Consider the following 21684-nt stretch of genomic DNA (forward strand, 5'->3'; position numbering starts at 1 on the left):
TTGTCATAGTCCATTTTTTCTGTTGATTCTGGAGTTTCCTTTCTATGTTCATTTTTATACAGATTCGTGTAGAAATTTTTTGCTTCTTCTGTGACTTTTTGTTTGTTAACCCGTTAACATACAAAGACGTCTGTGACAAGTCTTTTGTTTATTGCACCAAAATTGATTTTGACGTATCGCAGACATTATGAAGTTCGCGTCAATTTCAAATGAATTTAGGGTGTTAGGCAGTGAATATATATGCATATCAACTATTCACTAGTTAGTTTGTGTTGCAATTTATTATCATCCCTAATATGTCTGCAAATATTTATAATATGTTAGCTGAAAGTGATATTGAAAGCAGAGAGGACAGTTTGGATAAAAACAGCGAGACAAATTTATATCATCAAAGTGTTGGCATTTTTGACTTGTCAAGTGACAATAGCAGTGGAAGTTCAGTTTGAGGAAATGTTTGTAAACGTTTAAGACCGATGTCGTCTAGTAGCGATGATTCCAATGTAACAGAAAATGAATGGAATTGGCAAGAAAAGGAAAATATTCCTATTATAAAACCATTCACAGAAATTCCTAGCGTCAATGCAATTGCTTTGCTAAGATTTGGTGCAAATCCGACACCTCTTTCTGTTTTGAAACAAATACTTTGTGATGATTTCTTTGACATGATAGTTACAGAAACTAATAGATATGCAGCTCAAGCAATAAACAAGGAAATTACTAAAAAAATTGAAGAATGGTATCCAATAACAAGTGACGAATTGCAGGCATATTTTGCATTATGTATAATTATGTCACAGGTAAAAAAATCTAATATAGACATGTATTGGTCAAAGAGGGCTGTGGTCGAGACACCTATATGTTCAAAAATTATGCCTCGTAAACGTTTCTTGGCTATATCTCATTTTCTCCATTTCGTGGATAATGAAACAATACAGAAAGAGGACAAAATATGTAAAGTGCAAAATATAGTCAACTACCTGAATAACTGAATAGTTTCAGCAGTTATATACACTAGATAAAAATGTAGTAATTGACGAATCCTTTATGAAATATAGAGGTCGACTAAATTATGTACAGTTCATTGCTAGCAAACGAGCACGATTTGGGATAAAATTTTACAAGCTATGTGAATCAGACTGGATATTGTTCAAAGTTCAAAATTTATACAGGAAAGAATAAAATTCCAGGAAGCGATATACTTGCATCTCAAAATGTCGTCATGGAGTTGGCCAAACCTATTTTAGGAAAAGGATATACTTTATTCTTAGATAATTGGTATTCATCACCAGAATTATTTTATTTCTTGAGAAAAAATAGTACGCATGTTGTAGGGACAGTTAGAAAAAATCGCAAGAATACGCCTAAGAAATTGATGACGTATAAAATAAAAAAAGGCGAATCAAAAACTTTATCTTGTCGAGAACTTTGTCATTACATTGCCGTGATAAGAAGGATGTTTACATGATAAGCACAAAGCATTCAAAAGAAGAAATGGTAGATACAGGAAAAGTAAGGAGAAGCAAGAGGGGCAATAAAGAAAAAGTAATAAAACCTAAATGTGTTCTTGAATACAATTGCGGAATGGGTGGTGTCAATAGGCAAGACCAACTACTTGCTTGTTTTCCAATTATGCGAAATTGCGTCAAAGATTACAGGAAAATATTTTTCTATTTGATGGATATCACTATTTATAATGCTTATGTTTTATATTTCAAACTACCAATACATCAAAACTAACAATAGTCAATTTACATTTGAACGTAGCAGAAAATATGTTGTCAAATATATCTTTACCTAATTATAGTACCTATGGATGTCCCTCGCAAAAGGACTGCCCAATTAGACTGCAAGCAAAAAATTGGGCACATTTCCCTGAACATATACCCCCTACTGATAAAATGCAACATCCAGCAAAAAGATGCCATGTATGTGCCAAGCATAATGTAAGAAGTGAGACTACATGGCAATGTAAAAAATGTTTGATATCATTACATTTACCTAAGTGCTTCGAAAAGCATCACACCTTGCAAAATTATTAATATTCTTTATAATAAGGTAACAATTAATGAAATAAATCACATGAATTAAATAAATAGTAGTTTTATCTGTTCCAACTTTAAAAATAATTTATATGTCAAAGAGTTAAATAATTTTCATCTATTCTGGTCTTCAAGAGCTATAATATTGTTTCTTCCAGATGAAAGATTATTTCTTAGAATTCTGAGGTTTCTATTTTCATGAATGATTTTTTTGGATCATATCATCTATTTTCTTAATTTTTTAATTCTTAATTAAAAAATAAAAATAATTAAAGATGATATTATATATTTTCTTCTTTATATTTAACCTTATGGCCTTATTTATTACTGTTTTCTCTTTTTCTTTCTGCAGTCAATTATTTCCTCTTTTCAATGAGTAATATTGTTTTTCCTGATAGTTTCCTAGTCCAGCTCTTTTTTTTTTTTCTTTAAAATTTTATGCTGATTCAATAATAATGTTTCTTATTTTTTCTTCTTCTTGGTCAATATTTATTCCTGTATTTCATATCATTTGTATATTTTCTTTAAGTTTCTTTTCCACTGATACCTTGAAGGTATCGCTATTTGTGTAAAGTGCTTCAGTTATTATAATATTTTTCCTTTTTTGTAATACAACTCTCTCAGCTTTCACCAGTATTTCTATTTTCCCTCTCACCATTCTATGATCAGAGATGATGTGATGCCAATATGGTTTAAAATATTAATATTTTTGAAGATATGAATGTTTGAAGTATAAAATCTACTGCATTTTTTTGTTGTCCCATTTGGGCTCAGCCAAGTCCATCTTCTGCTTGATCTCTTCTTGAAAAAGATTTTCGATTTATAGCTTTGAAGTTAGTCAGCTGCAAGAAGTTGACCAGCCTGTCTCCATTGCATTCTGAAAATCTAATCCATTGGAGGCAGCACGAAATGAATAATGGTAATAATCAGTTGTATGAAGAGTATGTTAAGAACAGGCCAGGAGAGTGGCTCAATTGGTAAGGACAAAGGAGAAATTATAGTTCCACCCCCTTCTCACAAAATAATGAACAAACCATAATTCTTATGGCCTACTACTGAGTGCCTGTAAAAAAAAATCTTTTCTAGAACATACAATTAAAAAGATTCAACTGATTTGGTGAGAGTGATCATCTAGGTTGTGGCTAGCCATATGAAGACTTCTGTGAGGAAAGGATATATGTGTAAGTATAAAGCTGGTGAATAACATGAGCTTAGGAGACAGCTTGGAGCTATAGCATGGAATGAGGATTTGAGCAGCAAGGAAATAAATGCTGCTTGGGAACTGAAAGAAATACATAACAGCATCAATGTGCGAATACATTCCAAAGGTCAAAAGGCCGAAAAAGGTAGGTGAAAATTGAATTAAAGAGGGGATGAAGCATGGAATCTAGAAGCAGAAGTCACTTTGGAGGCATAAGATGAACAATGGCATTAATCAGTTACATTAAGAGTATAAAGAGCAAGCCAAGACAGTAACTCAGTTGGTAAGGACAACAAAATTGCAGTATGAGCAGAAATTAACAAATCAGAGCAAGAAAAACCCTCGTGAGTAGTTTTGATATGTGCAAGTAGAAAGAAGAATGATTATGATAAGATGATGTTAATGGATTAAAGTGGGAAATTGGTAACTGCTGTAAAGGACGTAATTGTATTCAGTGAGCAGTCATCAGAGTATTTCATCCTCGGTGTGAAATCAGAAGTTCAAAGGTGCCGATAAGGCTAAGGCAACAAATTATAAGCTGATATGTATATCTAGATAGGGTCTGTTAAGGGGAATTTGTTTTTCACCAACTTGCTTAGGTACTGTAGCAAGGTGACGAATGTATTGGACAAGGGAAATGCATATACAGTGGTATACTTAGATTCTGCAAAGGCTTGTGATAGACTGCCACACCACCACTTGGTCACTAAATTGAAGGAGATTGGATTAGATGATAGACTAGTGAGTTAGATAGGTGACTGGCTATCGGATATGCATCAGCAAGCTGTGTATAGGGGGGGGGGGGGCACTACCTCAAAAGAGGAAAGTCACTAATGGTGTGCCAGAGGGTCTGTTTTGGGACCATTGTTATTTAATTCTTACATTAATGAAATTCAGATAAGTTTAGCTGGTGATATATAACTGCAGATTGTTTAAGAACTGGATAGAATGATGAGGAATCAAGCAGATGTTATGACCTTACAGGAGGACTTGAATAGATTGCATGAATGGGCAACAGTAAGGAACCATCAATTCAATGTTGCAAAGTGTAAGGTTCTGAAATCAGGTAGGCAATAACGGGATGCAAAGTGGGGAAATTTTGAAGGAAGTTGAAAATATAACAGACCTTCGAGTGGTGGTGAACAAATTCAAATGTCACACTGCATAAGTTGTAAAGACATCACATCAAGATTATAACGATGATACAGAGGATTCCGATTCCATTATACAGGGTGTTTCAAAATGAATGTCCCAATTTGAAAATTGTATATCTCTGCAACCACGAACCACAAATGAATGAGACTTGTACCATGTGAACGGCCTTGGCCCAGAGTTTGATATGATGACCGCTAGATGTCACTACTAAAACCCAAATAGGGCGCTAGTAGTGGCATATGGGGATTTGAGAATCCACATGAAATTGTACAACATGAACGTGGTTCACCAAAACTTAATGTTTTTTTGCGCGGTTTTTGTTAGAAAGGTTTATGGCCCTTTCTTTTTTGAGGAAAACACTGTTACGGGAAACTCCTATCTTGAAATGCTGCAGGACTGGCTACTTCCACAGCTGAATGAAGAATCTGAAAATTACATTTTTCAGCAAGATAGAGCACTGCCACATTGGAACTTCCAAGTTCGTCAGTTTCTAAATGAAACATTGCCTCAGCATTGGATTGGACGCACGGGACCCCATGACTTGGCACTACACTCTTGGCCTCCAAGATCTCCAGACATCATGCCTTGTGACTTCCTTTTATGGGGATATGTAAAAGGCTGTGTTTATGATCCTCCATCACTCACTGACTTGGATGAGCTCAGAACCAGAATTACGGCTGCAGTAAATTCTGTGACAGAAGACACTCTCAGACGCATTTGGGATGAATTCAACTATTGGCTTGACATTGTCCATGCAGCAGGTGGAGAGCACATTGAGCATTTGTAATTGTGGTGAGTGAAACTTTAGGCCTTACTTCATACTTGGGAATTTATTTTGTAACTGTACCACATTTTCATTATTAATATAATTATTTGAAATCGTGTCATTCTTTTTGAAATACCCTGTATAAGGCCTTGATCACGTCTCTTATGGACTAGAGTGCAAAAATTTGGTCCCCTGGTTTTCATAGTGATGAGGATATATGAGAAATAATCCAGAGAAGCCTGACTAAGGTTGCAACCAGCCTTTCGGATTTGGGATAAAAGGACAGATTGAGGGAATGCAGTTTGCATAGACTTGCTAATAGCAGGAAGAGAGGGGATATGATCAAGATATTTAAGTTGGTAAATGACTGTTAATTATGATTATTGTGTAATATGTTGTTTATGTATTTTTATTTTTTTACAAAATAATAAATTTGATTAATTTCAAGCTAATTCATTGGAATGTAGAATACTTTTTAAATGTTTATGCAGTCAGCACTGTTATAGTAATTTGCTCACAATAACTGCTGAAAACGTCCCAAAGTCTTATAATAATAAAAATGGATTCCATTATATGCAGAAATTGACATACAGTGTCAAACCTTGGTTCTTTACAAAAGTCTTAACGTGTGTGAATGAGCAACAGAAAGAAATATTTTAGAAATTAAAAAATCACTAAAGTTAAGAAAATTCCAAATTAGACAGATCACAAAAATTGTTGTTATTCAAAAATCCAAATAATTAAAATACAACTGGGCTGACATCATAGTAGGATGAAACATGGAAAATCAACAGTACTTACCAGTTTTGATTCCAAAGACAGTAAGAGATCCAGAGCAAGATAGATGATAAAGTGAGAAGATGAGATCACACGAAAAGCAGGAAATGTCGATTAGAATGGCTCATGAGTGAGAAAACTGGAGAAATTTAGCAGCTCAGCAAAATGCAGCAGGCTGATAACAACAGCAAATGGAATGACAGAGATTTGACAGTCTTGGGCATGATAAGAACAACACCCAAATTTATTTACTTTTCTAATAATGAACTGTGTAATTCCATGAAATGTAGTACTGTGTAGCACTACTGAGTATCTCTCCTTAATATACTTCTCTGCTTCAAAAGACATTAACAAGTAATTTGCTTTAGACAAGTTTTTAAGATGTTAGAATTTAGTAGGCTTAATGTAGCTATTATTCAAAATAATTTAATTGAAGATCTGAAATGCATTGTTACTTTAGCAAAAAAGAAAATAAAAAGGAAAAAAAAAGAGTTTCTCCCCAGAAGTCTTCCAAAATCTATATATTCTTTCTACAAATACTGTATATTGTATGACTATTATTTTCCTAAAAGCATGCTTCTATTTATCTTATTTGCAAACTATGCTCACTCTGCCCTAAACTCCAGCTGTTTCCAAATAAATCTTTGCTTCTCACCTATCGGATCATTGCTGCCAATGAAGCTCATAAGAATCAACAGTGTAACAATGCACCAGGTTCTAACACACACACACTCAGGATAGATGAAGATACTAATGGCACCATTTAGTTTTATTCATTTTTACAAAATGCATAAATTTAATGCATGAGCATTGGCAAAAGTGAATGAAAGTGAATGAAGTAGCATAACCAAACAAGTGCATATCTGTTATTTTGGTATTTCTTCATCATTATGAGATGAGACCACAGTAACCACACAACAATTAGCTAAAACAAAGTTGTAATAAGTACACCATGTGCTGAATAATCAGTTAAATCTGAAATGTCAGTTTCCTTTAAATCATAGTGTAATTAAAACTAGTTATTAATTATGCTTCATATTAAGAAAATAATACCTAAGAATGTTTTTTTTTTTAATTTCACATCAGCAAGAAACATTTATTTTTCATTTTCTTAATGAAATTAAAAAAAATTAAAAGCAAAGTTTGTCACTGATTTATTTAACTGCGAATTTCATAAATCACTAAAGAAAGTCAAGCTTATTTACAACTGTATGCATAGCAGGCACGATCTAGGATTCATATCTAGCAAGCAGTTATTCAACAAAAATCAATATCTGGAAAAAAAAAAAAGATAAGGAAAACTTTGAAAACTTACAGCTATCATTTTATAGATATCTATCCTTGTTAAAAGTATAGGTATTATCAAAAGCACAGTCAGTTGTAGACTGTTACTATTTTTTTTTTTTTTTTTAAATAAATGAGAAAGGATTCATATTTTAGAAGAGCTCAATTAGAGAAGTATGGAGATTACAATTTAAGTTGGTTTAAGATAAAAATATTTGTTTAAAAAAGGCTGATAGTTTATAGAAAGAAGAAAAAAAAAAACAGATGGGGTAATCATCAGTAAATTCAGTTGAAGTAAATCATAGGCAAAGTGAATATATCAATGAATATATAGATAGAAAGTTATGGGCAAAATGAATATTCTAATAAAATCTGAATAAATTCCATTGTTTAGTATCATGGGAACTAACCATGTTACCTTAAAAGCCTTTCTTCTCCCCTCCCCCTTTTTAGAAAGCCTCTGTGCTAAACCTTAGGAATTACCCTGGAGATACCAAAGGCAAGAATGTGAATTCTTGGAGCATGGAAATTTCTAAAGATGGTGGGGGGGGGTTTGCACGCTCTTTTCCTGCATGGCTACAGCAAACTCTAGTAATACCAGTAACTAGTAAATATGCGAAAGACTTCCAGGTAACAGCATCAGTTAATTCTTAATGGATTTCCTCATTATCAGAAAGGATTCTGATATAAGGATTCATTATTTAGACAAGAGATTTCTTTAATAAGAAAATACAATTATGTTGACTATGTATCAAACTACTTACTTTCTCCTGTAATGATGCCAGATTTAATTTTTCTTCGTTTCCTTTTTTTTTGGAGTTTATGTCCTAAGGTAAAAATAAAGAGATTTAATTTCTTTTTAAAAAAACCAATACTTTGAATTATTAAAAATAACTACAAAAACAACAGCATCCAAAGCAGGCTTCACCAAAGACAGCAGGCTACAGTCCACAGCCATACACATATATCTCCCTCCATTTACTAGAGGTTAATAAGTTCTTTTAATATACACTGATGTCCAAACGCTAAGGACAAGAACATACTCCTCTGTATATGAAAAAATTTCATGACTACAGCCAAATGTGGATATAAATTTATTTCCAGGATACTAATAAATTATACTACACACAAATTGTAAATTTCATAAAAATTAAACTACAATATGTTTTTGGCAAAAGTTACCTAAAATTTCCTAAGAACGTAGTTAAGGAATTAATGTACAACGCTTACAGAAAATTATGTGGAAAGACATTTCAGCATAGAATTTGTCCACCCCAAACTACAATGAAGCTCTCATAATGTTACACCATGCTTAGCACAAAGTGATTCAGGCATTCTTGAGGTAAACTAGTCCACTCCTCCTTCAGGGCAAGGATAAGGACTTGTTTTATGGAGGGGAATTTCGAGCAGAAATGCATCTCACTACTGCTTCCCAAACATGTTCTATGGGGTTGAGATAAGGGGAGCATGCTAGCCACTCAATTTGATTAATAACCTCAGTCTCCACAAGTATCTCCAATGTTCTTGTACAATGTGGTGTGGCATTGTCATCCATAAAAATGAATTCTTTGCCTATGACACCACAGAACAATTGAACATGATGTTGAAGAACTTCATTGCAATATCGTTCTTCAGTCATAGTACCTTTTTCTAGCACTTGTGGCTTGGTGCATTCATTACGAATAATGCCTCCCCACACCATGACCCCAGCACTGTCATATTTATTGCTTTCAAGAACATTCTCATAATGGCAAGCAGTACCAGTTTCATGCCAGATCAAGTCATCTAGAATTAGAAGAAAGACTAAAACAACTCTCATCTGTAAAGAGTACATTAGACCATTTGTGTCTTCTCCATTTTTTATGGATACAACACCAATGAAAACATGTTCTACAGTGAGCTGTGAATAAGGGATGCAGACTACAGGCATTTGGGTATATAATGCCTACTTGTTGCAGATGCCTTGCCACAGTTTGTTAAGACATCCACATAACTGTGCTTAAGTGGAGCTGACTTGCAAGCTGACCTACCAAGGTGCATCGATTACGTTTTGCTAACTTTGTGGCAAAATTTGTCTTCATGCTTTGTGGTAGAACCAGGCGCCCTCTTAGCAAATGTCTGGAACACATTCCATCGGTTTGAAATGCTGCCAAGAGCCTGGATATAATGCTATGCGAGATATCCAATCTCTCTGACAATATCAGTAATTTTGTGGCCTTCTTTAAGCTTTCCAATAATTCTTCCTTGTGAGATGATCTAGATTATGTCTTTGAGACATTACAAGACATCCTAGTTTGCAACTTTATTCCATCATGAAAAGAGCTTCCTTCAAATGCAGTTCGCTTAATGCAGCCTTTTGCCTTTTATCCTGTAGATGCTACCATGCAGGGGAAGCTCATGCATAGGCACTGCGGAACTGCAGCACCCCAAATTTTTCTCAATATATAAATATATTTATTTATATATATTTCCTTGTAATATTTAATTTTATCATCAACAATCCTATACAATTCTCTTATTTTGTATAAAAAATAATAAAAATCCATTTTGTAGCACTTAGGAGGGTGAAGGATGCTAGCAGCACTGTGCACAGGCATATGCACGTCCTAGTGAGATGCGAGCTATTAGCATAATGTGGCAATGTCCATCATGCAGTTCCACTGTTGTTTATATGCAGTTTGTGCAAGTAGTAGAGTGTTTGTAATGCTTATTGTGTTAACTCCATCTCGTTAAATATTTGAACATTACAATTAAAGACGTAACATTTGTTATAGTTTTTATTTTAGAACATTATTGTGGTTATGATAATGGATTTATTTTAAAGTAATTTTGAATTATACTAAACTGTATAATTTTATCGATAATAAACAATATTTTTTCATGAAACAAAACAAGAAGAATATATTTTATTTTAAAATAATTTTGAATTACACCAAACTGTATAATTTTATCGATAATAAACAATATTGTTTCATGTTTAATTTTTTTTTAATTTTTACCATAATTTTGATATTTTATCCAAACACGTATACACTGTACTTACAGTGTGTATGTATATTTTGAAAGTTGCAGCACCCCCACGATTTCAAGCCATGAGCCAGCACTGCTCCCACGTGACCCTTTTGTGCATGATTCGAAAATTTGAATGTGTACTTCACTTTCTACTCAAGCTTAATATAGGCATTGATTGGATTATGAGAAAAGTTATAGGTGCAAAAAGAGGAATTAAATGGAATCCAATGACACAGCTAAAGGATATAGATTATGCTGTTGATATACGTTTGATATCTTCAAAATAAAATGATATACAAACAAAATCGGATCTGTATAACACAGCTGAAATGTCTGGGCTTAAAATAAATATGACTAAAACAAAAGTACTTCAACTAAATATCATATGTCACAAAGAGATCAAAATCAGCTTAAACTAAATAGCATATGCCACAAAGAGATCAAAATCAATCAGCATGTTATGAAGCAGTTAAAAATTTTACATACTTGGGAGCAATTATAAATACTGAAGGCAGAACTGACAGGGATATGATACATTCAAAGACTGACAAAAGCTAATACCATTTTCAGAGATTTAAATAATATACGGAAATCTTCAAAATGTCATAACAAAACTGAAAAGAAAGATCTTCAACAGCAATGTTATGGCCATATTATTATTATATGTATCAGAGACATGGAAGCTGACCAAAAATAAAAAGCTAAATAAAATAGTTTTCAAACAAAATGTCTGATTTTGGCCTATAACAAACAATGGCTTATGTAAGCTGATGCAAAAAAGCATTACTGATTGGGAGAAAAAAAAAAAGCAAATGGAAATGGACACATATTGAGAATGGACAACAGAGAGAAATTCATATAGACATGAATCCCAGATGGAAAACAGAAAAGGCGTAAATTAACTTGGCAGAAAACTGACAGAAAAGGAAATAACAATAGCTGTCTGGAAGAGCTGGAGAGAAGCCAACTGATGATTCAGGACAGAGGTATCCAGAAGAAACAGATCTTGGCCTTATGTACTAAGAAGTACGAAGCAGATAAGTAGTAAATAATACATTGTTTCATGTATAACAATCATTTTTCTTTTGCTTCTTTGCAACGCTGTGTATGGCATATTACATTTAAAAAGTTTAAGTGCACATTTATTAATGGAAATCAGTGAATGTGTGTGTGTGTGTGTGTGTGCACGCACGTTGAGGGGGTGCTAATCATAAGAACCCACAAAAAATAATAAACTGTGCATAATGTATAAAAAAGCTTTTTTTATTGTATGGATCACAACAGACTGTGGATTGTAATGAGATCAATGGGAATTCCTGAGCATCTAATAGAAATTTCAATAAAAACAGCCTTCAGAAAAACAGATGGTGTACAAGTGGAAAAAGAAGGGGTATGGCAGGGTTGTATATTGTAGCCCTACCTTTTTTTAATATTTATAGTGAATATATTATGAGAATGGCTGATTTAGACAAAGATCCAGCTGTGTTTAAGATTGGTGGCAGAAAAGTAAATTTAAGACATGCATGCAGATGATACAACCCTCATAGCAGAAACTAAGAAAGATCTGGAGATGTTGATTCTATTAGTTAAGATGGAAAGTAATAAAGCTGACATTAATTTAAACATCAGCAAAACAAAAGTGATGGCTTTTGGCAATTTAGATGAATTCATAATAGAGAGAGAGAGAGAGAGAGAGAGAGAGAGAAAATAGAAATCATTGAAAGTTGTGATTTACTGGGGTCCAGAATCAGAAATGATGGTCAATGTGAGGATCAAATTAAAAGAAGGATAGTCACAGGAAAAAAAGCAATGTTAAACCTGAATAAATTATAAAAGATAGAGGTGTGAGTAAGGCCATGAAAGAGAATTGTGAAAGCAATGGTATTTCCAATCAGATGTGATGTATGGGAAAGCTGGGGGTTATTAATAAGAAATATAGAAAGCAAATTGATTCATTTGAATTATGGGAATGGAGAAGACTATTAAGAATCCTGTGGACTGCAAGAATAATTAATAAGAAGGTTTTTGGTGAGTACAGACAGATTGCTCATTGGAATGAATACTAAACAACAGAAATTGATGTACTTTGGGCATATGCAAACAGATGAATCATTAGAAAAGGCAGTTATGTTGGGGAAGATTGAGGGTATGAGAAAAAAACTGCACGAGTTATATGGACAATATAAAGGAACTTACCAACTTGAACTTACAGCTGCTGAAAGAAAGGATAAGAGGAAGGGTGGGACGGAGAACCTTTATTCATATGATCACCAAGAGTTGAAAATGAATGGATGGCACATAACAACAACAACAAACAAGATGATGTGATGATAATCTGTTATGTTCCAGCAGGACATCAAGTGAAGAGAGAGAGAGATTAAAATTCTCTACCACTCAGGATTTTAAATCATCCAGCAAAGAAAATAATCTCTAAGCATGTTGTCCTTTTGGAGAAAATAGCAAAAGAAAGTAGAAGAAATGTGCTCTATAGTAAAGAATCTGAAAAGGAAGTAGTGGAACTGTATATAAGAAGATACAGTACAATTTGGAGATTAGAACACATACACCCTCTGTCCAAAAAGAAACCAAACTTTTGATAGAAAATAAAACACAGGCCAATTATAATTATTGAAATCATTTATTTTAATCAATATACTCTCCCTCAGCTTCAATACAGTGTTTGACACAGTCAATTAATTTGTTAAATGAGTTTTTTTATATTGGTTTTTGGGATACTGTTAAGGGTTGTGGTTACTGCCTCTCGAACATTTTCAATGGTGTCGTATCACTTTCCTTTCATCAGCAAATGAAGTCGGGGGAAGATAAAGACATAACAGGGTGCTAAATCAGGTGAATATGGTGAGTGAGCCAACATACAAACTTGCTTTTTGCTCAAAAACTGTCTTACAATGTTCAAACGATGAGATGGTGCATTATCGTGCAAAAGTGACCAGCTGCCTGCATCACGATATTCATGCTATATGCGACGAATTCTCTCTATCAATCGCTTCAAAACTTCGAGATAAAACTCACCATTGACCATTTGGCCAGGCGGAAAGAATTCTTTGTGGATAATGCCCTTGGAATCATAGAAACAAATCAGCATTGTCTTTACTTTTTGACTTCTCCACGCAACTTTTTTTCGGATGCCTCTCTTCTGGTGGTCTCCACTCAGCACTCTGGCACTTTGTTAGAGGCTCATACTCAAAACACCACGCTTCATCACCAGTAACGATTGTTTCAAGGAAGTTTGAGTCCTTATGAGCAGTTTTAATGAGGTCCTTGCAGTGTTCAATTCGATAAATTTTTTGGTCGTCGGTCAACTTGTGGGGAACAAATCACAAATTCAATTTAAACTTAATTAAAAATTGTTGTGCACAGTTGATTTTGAAATCCCAATTCATCTTCAATCAATCTCACGAACGATTTTGGGTTTTCTTTGATGAAATCGCACTTTTTGGATGTTAACTTCGCTCAGACCAGTTTTTGGACAGTCCAGCTTTTCGTCGTCCTCAAGCGTCTCACGACCACTTTGAAATTGCTTAAGCCACTCATAAACTTGAGTACGGGATAAGCATTCATCACCGTATGCTTTTTGAAGCATTTGATGTGTTTCAGTAAAACTTTTAGCAAGTTTAGCACAAAAGTCAATCACAACTTTCTTTTTGAAACTCATTTTCCGACAGTTCATCAAAACACACTGTCACTTTTGACACTATATCTAATGAAACAAATGTCATAAACAGTTGACACAACACTAACGAAGGTTCTGCTTTTGACAACAAAAAGATATAACAGGTTGCACCACTAGTTTCTTCAATTTTCAAGAAGTTCAGTTTCTTTTTGGACAGAGGGTGTAGATATTCAGAGGGTATTGTTGCTTCAGACTTGAAAATACAAAATGGAATGAGAAAAAAAATGTATAAACAAATAAGCTCAGTAAGCGAAAAAAAGAGTGATTATTCTGTGGGAGAAGTAGAGGGTGACAGAGGGCTGGCAAGAGAAATTATGCATTTGGGAAAAAACAAATTTATTGAAAGTGATCAGAGATAACTACCTCAGTATTCATCTATCATCACTAATCCTTGGGAGTTGCAAAATAGTTGAAGATACTGATGGCAAGTTACATGTTTCAAAGGAGAAAGATAATATTTAAAAAAGTGAAATGTATGAAAAGTGAAATATCAAGCAGGAACTGATTGAAAGCAGAGCTTATGGGAGGAGTATAAAGAGAGGATAAAGAATAAAATAAATAAGTTTAAATATAATAAAATAAAATAAAAATAAATAAAGAATAAAATAACATGAAAATTATCAAAGTAAATGTTGCTGTCCATAAAACAAAACTTGAATACAAGTAGAAAATCCCCAGCAGTTTCTTCATTGTACAAGCAGCAAATATTCTAAAATGTATAACATGCATGTCCATTTACAATGAAATTTAATAACACTTCAACTTTGTTGGATTTATGTCACTTGCAAAAGACATTCTGTTATATGGATTTTTGGGACTGTGCAGTGCAATAGATTTTTTTTTCATAGTAATTCATAATGTGTACTTTTGTGTAGTGAGAATTTTAAGCAGTCTGGACATTTTTTACATACTTCTATTTAACATGACTTTTGACATTCTCTTTGTCCCATTTGTCATGACAATTTCTACGTTAGACTTGATTTCTCAGTCATGTAGATGAAAACACGTGCGAGCTATATGAGTTCATTGTATATTTGAATCCAGAGTAATTTATGACTTCTGCATTACTTCAAACCTTAGTATCACCTCTGGGTCTGGCTCCCACTGAAGAGACCTCAATAAAGGTTGAACCCAGTCTGGGTAGTGACCCTTCCCATAATGCATAGCATTATACATGTCCATAAGGAGATGTGCTTTGCATTATGGGATACTAAGGCAAGTGATGTGAAGTCATACCACTTTTACCATGAGTTGCCGCAGTCCTGAAAATACTTCAGGTGCAAACTTTGTTTGCTTACACTTGGATAAAGGATTAAACCAAGTATATAATTTCTTGGTATCTTTAATTTATTTTTAGTTCATAGTATAGTGATCAGTTCAAATTGCAATAAATTGCAATGCAAAATCAATAATAAGTAATATCAATAATACATTTTTTGAATTACCCAAATATGTTTACTTTGTATCATATATGTTGTGCTGACAAATGAATAAGTAAACCCATAAGTAAACATATATTGAAATTACATTTGGTTCGATCTTAACTGTCAGAACACATTTCTGTGATTGAAGAAGTTTAAATCTGGATCGTTTAAACCACAACAAAAAAGAACAAAGAAAGAGAGATGTCAATGAAAACAAATAAATAAAAATAAAATAATAATAATGATAATATATGTTTGCTGACAAATAAATAAGTAAACCAAATCTGGGTTTACTTATTTGTCAGCACGACAATTGAACTTCTGCAATTTCAGGAATGTTCCAACAGATAAGATCAAACCATATACAGTTTCAATATGTGTGGTCTTATGATCAGGCTGATAATTAATCTTGAATATAATCAACAGCCTTCAGCGAACAGTAACGTGATCAACCTATCTAACCATGCTCCGAACAATGATGAACTCTCGATACTAAGCAAAGGCTTAAGCGTTGCTGTGGCACCCAGGAAGATTAACAAACTAGATTTTATTTGCCATATTGAAAGAAGCTTAAAATTTATACCAACCACCATAGCTGATAAAATATGTTTGGAAACCTCAAACATTTTAAATTATACAAAAACAATAACTAGCAACCTAACCAAATCTGAATTGGCAGCTTTGAAATCGCTAAAATTAAATCTGGACATCATAATAACTATAACTGATAAAGGCACCATCACAGTTATTTTAAACTGAACAACATATTTAAAAAAAATTAATCTAATAGTCTCAGACAACAGCACCTATCAGCTTGTTAACTATAACCCAACCAATCAAATAAAAAAACAAAAAAAACAAAAAATAGAAAAGCTATTTAAATCAGTCACTTCTTGGCCTGAAGACACAGTTAAAAAATTACTTCCACACTACATTAGTTCCCCGAGAATTTATGGTTTACCAAAGAATCACAAATAGAATATACTGCTCCAGCCAACAGTTAGAGGTATAGACAGCCCCAATTATCACCTAGCCAAGAAACTAGCGTCAATACTCAAGGAGTCGGTAGGTCATTTCCCCTCCTATATTAAAAACACACAACACTTTGTAAACAAAATCAAAGGCATCACACTGGAAAAAGGTGATTTATTAGTCAGTTCTGATGTCTCTGCACTCTTCACAAATGTCTCAATCAATGGCACAATCCTTCTACAAGGGTGGTCTGAAACGTTCTCGGCCTTCAGCATACATAGCAACACTCTCAGCAAGTTGTTGAAACCGGGTCGGTGGTGGGTCGAAACCGGTCCGGGTAGTGACCCTTCCCTTAATACATAGCATTATACATGTCTGCAAGGAGAAGTGCTTTGCATTATGGGATAGTGAGGCCAGTGATGAGAAGTTATACCACCTTTGCCATGAGTTGCCCCGGTCCTGAAAGATATTTCAGGTGCAAACTTTGTTTGCTTACACTTGGATAATGGATTAAACCAAGCATATAATTTCTTGGTATCTTTAATACTATCTGCTAGGTTTTTTTTTTTCTAAATTGGTACATCTGTCACAAGCATCCATGTGAAATTGAAAGTCATTCTACCAAGTAGTTTGTTTTTTACAGCTGTCTGAAGCAAAATTGTTGTCTGTATTCCTTGAAATAGATAAAAATGAGTATCGTGTGCTTATGTAATTTTTTGTAAAAGAAAGTTTAACGCCAAAAGAAATTCATCTGTAGTTCATAAAAGTTTAAGAGCACCCTTCTCCTTTGCTTTCCACAATTAAGAAATCGGCTGCTAAGTTTAAAAGTGGCTGTATCAGCCTTGAAGATGATCCATGTGAAGGACATCCAAAAAGTGTAACAACACCAGCAATCATTGATCAAGTGCACGATATGATATTGGATGACTGGCAAGTTAAAGTGCATGAAATTTCTAAAACTATATACAATTCAAAAGAATGTGTAGGATATATTTTGCATGAAGAATTGCAACTGAAAAAGCTTTGCAATAGATGGGTGCTGCGCTTGCTCACAGAAGATCAAGAACACACTCGCACGAAAATCTCTGAACAATGCTTGGAGCGTTTTAACAAGAATAAAACTGATTTTGTGCATCGATTTATTGCTATGGATGAGACTTGGATTCACCATTACGCACCAGAATCCAAACAACAGTCAAAACAGTGGACAGAAGCCAGTTGTTCAGCTCCAAAGAAGACAAAGTCAGTTCCATCAGCAGGAAAGGTCATGGCATTGGTGTTTTGAGTTGCTAAAGTTTTGTTTATTAATTATCTTCAAAAGGGTAAAACAATAACTGGGGAATATTACTCCCATCTTTTAATAAGACTAGACGAAAAAACACGTGAGAAAAGACCCGGTTTCCAGAAGAAAAAATCATCTTTCATCAGAACAATGCACATGCCCACAAAGGGGTTTTGTCAATGGGAAAATTAAGGGATCTGCACTATGTAATGTTGGAACATGGAATGAAATACTTGGTTGGATGTTGTTATAGACCAGGTATTGTGGATGGTAGTGACTATGAAATGTATAATCAAATTAGGCATAGCAAATAAGAGTAATCATTATGGACAATTTTAATTATGGCAATATAGACTGAAAGGATGATATACAACTGGAAGTAAAGAAAATGAGTTTCTTGAGTTTCTGAGGGATAACTACCTCAGACAGTATGTAACAGAGGGCACACGAGGATTGAGGGTCGGGTCTTGGATTTGGTCATCTCATCAGAGGATGTAATTATAAATGAAGTGTCAAATCACCCACCAATTGGTGAGAGTGACCATGAAGTGATTACCTGGGCAGTTGCCAGCAGTGTGAGGACCTCTGTATGAAAAGAGTATATGTGGAACTACTGGGGGAGGGTGATTATTAAGAGCACAGGAGACAGCTTGCAGATGTAGTATGGAATGAGGAGTTAGCTGGAAAAGAGATCAATGCAGTTTGGGGGATTTTCAAAAACTATCTAGTAGATGCAATGTCTAAATGTATTCCAAGGGTGAGATGGTTAAATAACGTAGGTGTGAAATGGATGAATAAAGAGATTAGGCATGCGATACAGAGAAAAAAGGGCATTATGGAGGCAGCAAAGAGGTGGAAATAGCCAATTCCATGAGGACTACAAAGACCAAGCAAAGCAGGCGACTTGTTTGGTGAGGGTAGCTAAAAAGAGGTATGAACAGCAGTTAGCTAATGAAGCCAAAAAGAATCCTAAGGAGTTCTTTCGATATGTAACCAGCAAAAGAAAGAATGATTATGGAAATATGACATTGATTGGAGAAAATGGTATAAAGACAGATGTTGCAGAATCTGTGGTGGAGATACTTAATGAGCAGTTCATAAAAGTTTTTCAATCTTGTGAATGCGACTTCATGGGAAGATTGAGAGTGGTTTATGATGGGGAGGAATATTTATTGTAAGTGAGCAAGAGGTGTATGGGGAGTTGGGCAAACTAGATGTAAATAAGGCTGTGGGACTTGATAATATATCACCACGTATTCTGAAGGAATGTGCCGGGGAGTTGACGCCGGACTTGACATATTTTTTAATGAGTCTTGCACCGGGTCAAATTCCTAAAGAATGGAAGGAGGGTAAGATTGTGCCACTTCATGAAGGAGGTGATCGAACTCAAGCATCAAACTACAGTACTATCTGTGTATCAGGTGTTGTAGTTAAGTTGTTGGAGAAGCTTGTGAGAACTGGGATCCAGAATTGGGTTGACAACAACGGTATTATCTTTGATGGACAGCATGGATTTGCTAAAGGGAGGTCATGTTTTAGTCATCTACTTACTTATTACAATAAGGTGACTGCTTCCATGGACAGAGGAGAAGGATACACAGTAATATACTTAGATTTCTCAAAGGCTTCTGATAGATTACTGCATGATAAGTTTATAGTCAAACTTGAGCAGATGGGGTTGGATATTGGATTGGAGACTGGCTATCCGATAAGTACCAACAAGCTGCATACGGGGGAGCGATATCCAGGAAAAGGAAAGTTACTACCGGAGTGCCTCAGGGATCCGTTTAAGGGCCATTGCTGTTTAACTTGTATATTCATGATACTGGCGAAGATTTGGATGGAGATATTCAGTTGTCTGCAGATGATGCAAAGTTGGGATGAACCATGAAGAGTAGAGAAGATGTTGTGGTCTTACAAGAAGACTTGAATAAATTGAGTAATTGGGCATGGGAATGTGAGTTCAATGTTGCAAAATATAAGGTTTTAAAATTTGGGAAACAAAGATGGGATGTAGAATTTATGCTTAGTGAGGATATATATTGTCAGAAATAGAGGAAATAATAGATCTAGGGGTGATTGTGGATAAGGATCTGAAATTTAGGGGACACATCGCCAAAATTGTGAAGACAACACAAAGGCTTCTGGGAATGATGCGGAGGACACTGACGTGCAGAAGTAGGGAAATTCTTGTTCCGTTGCATAAGGCTTTGATTAGGCCACACATGGACTATTGTGCCCAGATTTGGTCACCGGGTTTTCAGAAGGATGAAGAAATGTTGGAAAGGGTCCAAAGGAGACTGACTAAGGTAGTTTCTGACCTCTGGAATGTCGAGTATGAGGAAAGATTGAGAAGATGTAATTTGCAGAGTCTGGTGGACAGGAGGAAGAGGGAAGATATGATAGAGACCTACAAGTTGGTAAGGGGTTGTAATAGGATCAATGCTGGAGAAGTTTTACAGAGAATAGTGGGAGATCAGGGGAGAACCAGAGGTCATCCCTGGAAACTGTTTAAAGATGGTGTGAGTAGGGGAGTGAGAAGCAGGTTTTTTTCATCCAGAGTTGATAATGATTGGAATGCCTTGCCTGATTGTGTGGTGTCTGCAGAGAATTTGAGTGTGTTTAAAGCACAGTATGATGAGCTATGTGTATGATAAAAGAACCTCCTAGATGAGTCTTTGACTCCATGGGGTCTTGGGTAATAATAATCATAATAACACCCAACCTATTCCCCAAATTTGGCTCACTCTGACTTCAGTCTCTTCCCAAAACTAAAACTCTAAAACTCTTCCTTGCTGGTCAGTGTTTTTCTTTGAATCAAGAGGTATTTTGCAGATCTTACTGAGAACCACTACAGGGATGGGATAATGGCGCTGGAACATCACTGGAATAAATGCATTAGTCTTATGGGAGATTATGTTGAAAAATAAAAGCAATTTTGAAATTATAAATTCGTTTTTTCATTGTTAGGCCGAGACCTTTTCAGACACACCCTCGTATTACAGGACAAATTCCCTCTCTATATCGCAGCACTCTTTATACATGTACTACATTCTGGCTATTTTGTGTGGCAAAACACTTTTTACTCACAAAAAGAAGGCACAGCCATGGGTTCACCATTATCCACCCTCCTCCCTCCAATTGCTAACTTTTCTATGGAATATTTTGAGTGGCAATATGTTCTAGATTCCTCTCCTTTAAAACCCAAAGTCTGGCTTAGATACATTGACGATGTTTTTGCTATCTGGTCCCATGGCTGCCAGATATTAGACACTTTCTCAGCCACCTAAACAAACAACACAAACGCATACAATTCACAGTTGAAATTGAAAAGAAGAACACCTTTTCTAGATACACTTGTCACACGTCTTCCTTCTGGCAGTCTTTCCTTCACTGTTTATCGGAAAGCGACACATACTGGCCAATATATATACACATAAACTCCTGTCCCACCCAACACAAAAACTAGCTGTCATTAAAAAAACAGTGCTTTGAAGATTTGCTCCAATGAACAAGCACTTAAAGATGAATTAAAAGTTATCAGCAATACCTTCCTAAAGAAATGGCTACAGCCATTTTTTTAGGCAGTACTATCAACAAAATTCTTCACAAGACCTCACTTAAAAACAAAAATAAACTAGACTATAATAAAACTGTAACCATTCTATATATTAAAGGGATATCAGATAAAATAAAAGAATACTACCTTTAAACCTCCTGCAAAATTAAAGAACTTACTCAACTCAACCAAGGATCCACTTCCTCGGTTGGCCAATCCCAGCATATACTGTATTTAACACACCTGTAATTTGTCCTACTTAGGGGAAACAGGATGCACAATTCCTATCAGAAAAAAGGAACATAAACGGTGCATCAAATTTAATAACTATGGTAAAGCTGGCCTTTCTGATCATGCCCTGAATACTTTACATAGAATCGAATGGAAAAGCACCTATTGTTTACATCACACCAAAACATGATATGAACATAAATTTAAGGAAGCTTGTGAAATTCTTATCAACCACCCTAATCTTAACAAAAATGATGGTCTAAAAACCCAAGGAATATGGAAGGCACA

The 21684-nt window shown here is 34.8% G+C and overlaps 1 protein-coding gene across 3 annotated transcripts in view; it reads right to left on the bottom strand.

The window, feature by feature from the left end:
* The window catches only part of LOC150103013 (DNA-dependent protein kinase catalytic subunit-like), an 847149-nt gene that overhangs the window by 661699 nt on the left and 163766 nt on the right, over nucleotides 1-21684 (bottom strand). For all 3 annotated transcript variants that reach the window (XM_090397444.1, XM_090397443.1, XM_090397442.1), the window contains exon 13: nucleotides 7987-8049. In XM_090397444.1, coding sequence (XP_090253570.1) covers nucleotides 7987-8049 — 63 coding nt within the window. The remainder of the gene's footprint in view (nucleotides 1-7986; nucleotides 8050-21684) is intronic.

The sequence above is a fragment of the Typopeltis vanoorti genome, chromosome 9 (genome assembly GCF_054136105.1).
Source record: "Typopeltis vanoorti isolate ZY-2024b chromosome 9, IOZ_Tvanoo_1.0, whole genome shotgun sequence".
NCBI classification, from domain to species: domain Eukaryota; kingdom Metazoa; phylum Arthropoda; class Arachnida; order Uropygi; family Thelyphonidae; genus Typopeltis; species Typopeltis vanoorti.